This window comes from Neomonachus schauinslandi, chromosome 5 (assembly GCF_002201575.2).
Source record: "Neomonachus schauinslandi chromosome 5, ASM220157v2, whole genome shotgun sequence".
In the NCBI taxonomy this organism is placed as follows: Eukaryota; Metazoa; Chordata; class Mammalia; order Carnivora; family Phocidae; genus Neomonachus; species Neomonachus schauinslandi.
The window spans coordinates 65,707,246-65,712,966 of NC_058407.1; the positions used below are offsets into that span (position 1 = coordinate 65,707,246).

The following is a 5,721-nucleotide window of genomic DNA, read 5'->3' on the forward strand; positions in this document are numbered from 1 at the left end:
CCAAATGGGCAGAATCTCAAATATCAGGCCTTCAAATAGACAAGTGTGTGTGGATTCTGAGTGCATTTGGTTTATTTCTGTTGTGTAATCTTTGTACGCATTTCTAAGATGCCTCTAGAGCTAGAGGGACTTAGTCTGGGTCCATGCTTGAGTCCCTTTTCTTTTGACACTACTTTCCTAGGACGTACAGGACTTTCTCCTGCCTGCATGGTTTCCTTTGAATAGGATGTTAGTTCCTTAGTAAAACGTTGCCAAAACCTGTTTGTCAGTCGGTTAGAAAGCATTCCTCTGAGTGATTTCAATTCCATTTCTCTGTGTTAACCATTTTAACTGTAAAAATGAAGGCCTGGAGACCCTGGCTTTTTGAGAACCCCAGGAAGTGTGGCCTCACTTTGGAAACTTTCAGCCTCAGCCTCTCTTGGGAGCTCACAGTGAGGAAGCTTTCTTAGAGCATGGCAGGCTGCATTCTTCTTAGGATAAAATTCCACTTTTCATGAAACTGAAACTACCCTGAATCAAGCTGCTTTCACCTGAAAAAAAAAAATCTTGATTTACCAGTGCTATTCCAGATTGATTCCACAAACAGACTGACTAAATTAACAATGCACACAGTTCTATTTAAATTTGGCACTGGCCTAACAGATCTGTGCTAGCACATGAATCCATTCATGAACAATGTAGGGACCAACTCCCACTAAATTCAAGGTTGTTCAAGTGTATTTGTGGGGGTGGGGTGGGGTGGGGGAGTTGGTTGTTGTAACATCAGTTTTATTTTTTAAGTAATATTACAAGTTATGTGCCCTGCTTCTGTGTTCTCAATTTGGTCTGCTTTTCAGTCTCCCTATCCCTTCTGCTTTACTTAGTTATCTCTTGTCAGGGCAGTAATTTATTTTTTTTAATCCAGATATGATGGACAAATGGGCCATCTGGCTCATTCAAATCCCATCGTTAAAACTGATCTTGGAATTAATCAAAAACGGATTTTTAATCGAAAAGCTCATCAACCCCAAGCCCTCCACCTTGTAGTTGTCCACCTGGGCTTTTTTCGGGGGAGGTGGTGGTAGGCGGGGTGTCCACCCTGGGTTGTACCTTTCCTAGCCTGCTAGACCAAAGCACGCTTGAGTCCGGCGCGGGCCTGTCTCACCGGAGGTATGTAGAACGCCCGCGCAGGTACCCCTTCTAGATCAGTCCCTATCCGGCATGAACACATTTGCCTCCACCCCCACCCCCCCTCCCACCCCCCCAAAAAAAAAAAAAAAAAGTCTGGCTCCGGGATTTTTTTTTTTTCCCCCAAGCTTAATACCCTTATCTTTGCATTCCAGCCGGAAGGTCGGCCCCAAACCTTCTTTCCTGTGCTTCTTTTCGGATTGGGCACCATCCTCGATGCCGCCTCCTGAGTTAGGAAAGGGATAGAACTTTCCCAGGGAGGTGCGGCGTGTCCCCGCAGCGTCTTCCTAGTTCCTTCCCCCAACCAGAGATCTTGGTCGCACCGGAGGGAAAGTGCCCATTTCTCTACACCGCCCCCCCCCCCCAAACGTGGGCGGAGACGGAAGGCCACTTCTGTGTTTATTTTCTAAAACCTTTAAAACCCGCCGCACTTAGCCCTGTGGAAGCCCCCTTGGCCCTGGCCCAAAGAAAGCTACAAGAGGTCAGGGAGCTCAGTGGACCCGGGCGGCCGCGACAAGTGGGGTCTTCAAGGGAGAGACCTCTGCTTCCCTGGCTGGGCGTGCCCCCTGAACCCCCCCCCGCCCCACCACCCCGTTCGGGGCTGGACGCGCGCACACAGCGGGTGGGAATGGCTGAGCTTCCGGCGCACACCCCGCTCCGCCGCGTCCGTCTCCCCCGAAGCGGGAGGTGGCGGCGAGGCCGCGGGGTGGGGGCGAGAGGGATGCCGGCCGCCGCTCCGATTGGCTGCGCCGCCGCCCCCTCCCCGCGCCGCGCGCCCCTCGCCGAGTGCCCAGCCGGCTCCCGGCCGCAGCCTCGGAGCTGCTTCCAGCCGGAGGGAGGACGCGCAGGGGCGGGACCGTCTCCCCGCCCCGCTGCCGACCCCGCGCACGGGGATAAAACCCGGGCAGCGGCGCGCGGGAACCCGGGGTCCTGCTGGCTCCGGAGCCCGGGGAGGCGGGGCCGGGACCAACCCGCTGCCAGCGCCCCCGCCCCTCGGACCCGGCTCCGGGAGTGGGGCGCCCCGCGCGGGGACACGCAACGGCCAGGGCGCCGAGGCGGTACCTTTAGCCGAGCAATGAAGAGAGCCCGGGAGAACCCACCGGAGCCGACCGAGACGTTTCCTGCGCCCGGGGTGGCCGCTGCCGCCGCGGCTGCTTGAAACTCCCCAAAGTTGAGAGCCAGCGAGAGGTTGCCGCCCGCCGGGAGCAGGAGGGAAAGAAACTCGGGAGATGCAGGAGTGACGGACCGAGACAGACGGACTCGCAGACCTTCCGAAGACACCACCGTCGGCGGCCTATCGCCAGAGCCAGTGAGGCTTTTCAGCTCTGTGAGTTTCTGGATGGATGGCTTCCTATGCATTTCCGTTTGTTTGTAGGATGCGTTTTGTGTGTTTCTGTGTCTGTTGCAGTGAGTTTAAAAAACGACGCAGCCTGCACGTTAAAAAAAACAAAACAAAACTTAATTTCTGGTGTTAAGACGGTTGTGTTGATAGATTGTGCCCGTAAATGTTTGTAAGCAGGAGTACCCCAGGAAAATAAATTGCATTTAACAGTAAAAAATCATCATATGCTCCCCCAGCGTGACACACAACCTGCATTTCAAAAGTTATTGAAAAGAAAGCAAGATATGACTCTTAAGGGTTAACTGGTGGTAGTTAACTTTGCTTTCCCCCTCACCCCTTTCAAATATTGTTTACCAGGTTCACTGGTGGGAGGCTGAGCTGGTGGAAAGGCGCCAGGAGGAGACTTGGAGGCGACCATAATGTCTTTACGTTTACACACGCTGCCCACCCTGCCTGGAGTTGTGAGACCGGGCTGCAGGGAGCTGCTGTGTTTGTTGGTGATCACGGTGACCGTGAGCCGCGGCGCCTCCGGGGTGTGCCCCACCGCCTGCATCTGTGCCACGGACATCGTGAGCTGCACCAACAAAAACCTGTCCAAGGTGCCCGGGAACCTTTTCAGACTGATTAAGAGGCTGGATCTGAGCTATAACAGGATCGGGCTTCTGGATGCTGAGTGGATTCCAGTATCATTTGTTAAGCTGAACACCCTAATTATTCGTCATAACAACATCACCAGCATTGGCACAGGCAGTTTCTCCACAACTCCAAATTTGAATTGTCTTGACTTATCCTCCAATAAGCTGAAGACGGTGAAAAGTGCAGTGTTCCAAGAGTTGAAGGTTCTGGAAGTGCTCCTGCTTTACAACAATCACATTTCCTATCTCGATCCTTCAGCTTTTGGAGGGCTCTCCCAGTTGCAAAAACTCTACTTAAGTGGAAACTTTCTTACCCAGTTTCCCATGGATTTGTATGTTGGAAGGTTCAAGCTGGCAGAACTGATGTTTCTAGATGTTTCTTATAACCGAATCCCCTCCCTGCCAATGCACCATATTAATTTAGTACCAGGAAAACAGCTGAGAGGCATCTACCTTCATGGAAACCCATTTGTCTGTGACTGTTCCCTTTATTCGTTGCTGATCTTTTGGTATCGCAGGCACTTTAGCTCAGTGATGGATTTTAAGAACGATTATACCTGTCGCCTGTGGTCTGACTCTAAGCACTCCCATCAGGTGCTTCTGCTCCAGGATAGCTTTCTGAATTGCTCGGACAGCATCATCAATGGCTCCTTCCGTGCACTTGGCTTTATTCATGAGGCTCAAGTTGGGGAAAGGCTGATTGTCCCCTGTGACAGCAAGACTGGCAATGCAAATACCGATTTCATTTGGGTCAGTCCGGATAACAGACTGCTGGAGCCCGATAAAGAGCTGGAAAACTTTCACGTGTTTCACAATGGAAGTCTGGTTATAGAAAGTCCTCGTTTTGAGGACGCTGGAGTGTATTCCTGTATTGCCATGAACAGGCAGCGCCTGTTAAATGAGACCGTGGATGTCACAATCAACGTGAGCAATTTCACCGTAAACAGATCCCACGCCCATGAGGCATTTAACACAGCTTTCACCACCCTCGCAGCCTGCGTGGCCAGTATCGTTTTGGTACTTTTGTACCTCTATCTGACGCCGTGTCCCTGCAAGTGTAAACCCAAGAGACAAAAAAATACTCTCAACCAAAGCAATGCCCATGCGTCTATTCTCAATGCTGGCCCTGCTAGCGACACCCCCGCTGACGAACGGAAGGCAGGTGCTGCCAAAAGAGTGGTGTTTTTGGAACCCCTGAAGGATCCCACTGCAGGGCAGAATGGGAAAGTCAGGCTCTTTCCCAGTGAACCGGTCATAGCCGAGGGCATCCTGAAGTCCACGAGGGTGAAATCCGACTCCGATTCGGTCAATTCCGTGTTTTCAGACACACCCTTTGTGGCGTCCACTTAATTTTGTGCCTGTCTCCATATGCTGTAGTAATTTAATTACTCCATACTTAACTTTCTGTGCAGTCTGCAAAATAAACAGCAGGACAGAAATGGTGTTGTTTTGTGTTTTGAAATGCAACCAAATGGCCTCTTTAACTGTTACGAGGAAATGTAGTAAGGTGCACTTTGGTTCCTCAATTTGCCAGAGAAAGATGGGGTTGTTTTCCAACTTTTAAGTCCTAGATAACAGTCTCTTAGACTTTAGCGCCACTGATAATTTCGAAGCTGGTCTGGAGGTGACCTTGTCTTTTTTGCTCAGGATTCTTGAAAGAAAAATTAAATTTCATGTATTGGTGTTCCTTAAAAAGAGACTTTACTAACTTCTTAGGACCAAAGTTATTTTAAAGAAAAGCATCAGTGTCCTATTTCATTTTTTAAAAGATGTAGAAGGAAGAACCAAAAGGCACTTATAAAGCACAAAGTAAGTTTAGATTTGGGAATAATTCAGCTAATTTCATCATTTGAGACCGCAGTAAACAGACTACACTGATAAAATTTGCTGGATAATGCCACATCCCAAATGGTGTTAGATAAATACTGCAATAAAGGTACATTTGTTTGACTGTCTTTTTTCCATTCTGTACATTTCTTATCCTTGCACAAAAGATCTTATTGAAAGTTGAACGTTATCATCATTTGTTGCCATTAATATGTAGGTGTTGATACCAAAATGTCTGAGTAACTTCTTAACCCTTTGTTCTCGCTGACTAATATTTGTTCATATGCTTGTGTATATGTAAATCCCCAAATTATATGAACTGTTAAATAGATCCTACTGTATTGTGCTTTGGACATTTGAATTAATGTAAATATATGTATTCTGTGACTTGATGTTCTGTTTTATTTGGCTACTTAAAAACATAAATCTAAGATGTTTTATGTGATCAGATTGTTCTGCTTTGTCTAAAGCACCCTCTCTAGCAAGCATCTCTCTAGATTTTTTGGAGTTACAACATAGAGTTCATCTTGTCAAAGGGGGAGAAAGGCTCTAAAGTGTTCTACCCAATTTATGCCTTCTCTATGACACTTTACTCTGATGTCATTATGTACTTCAGCCAGGTGTGGAAGACACTTAAGCCCCGATTCTGCAGCACATTGAGAGCCCAGGCGACCTCCTCCTTGTTCCCATCTCTGCTGTGAGGTGATCAAGTACTCCTTCTGGACCTAGATTCCCTCAGCTATAAAATGA

The 5,721-nt window shown here is 48.8% G+C and overlaps 1 protein-coding gene across 1 annotated transcript; it reads left to right on the forward strand.

The window, feature by feature from the left end:
• The first annotated feature begins 2,116 nt into the window (after window positions 1–2,116).
• AMIGO2 (adhesion molecule with Ig like domain 2) lies at window positions 2,117–5,408 on the forward strand. Its single transcript, XM_021704882.1, has 2 exons — window positions 2,117–2,494; window positions 2,867–5,408. Exon 2 carries the CDS (start codon window positions 2,929–2,931, stop codon window positions 4,492–4,494), a length of 1,566 nt encoding a protein of 521 aa, XP_021560557.1. The 5' UTR covers window positions 2,117–2,494; window positions 2,867–2,928; the 3' UTR covers window positions 4,495–5,408.
• Window positions 5,409–5,721: the final 313 nt, after the last annotated feature.

Coding starts and splice junctions, on each gene's coding strand:
- AMIGO2 (XM_021704882.1), top strand. CDS start 2,929: ATGTCTTTACGTTTACACACGCTGCCCACCCTGCCTGGAGTTGTGAGA.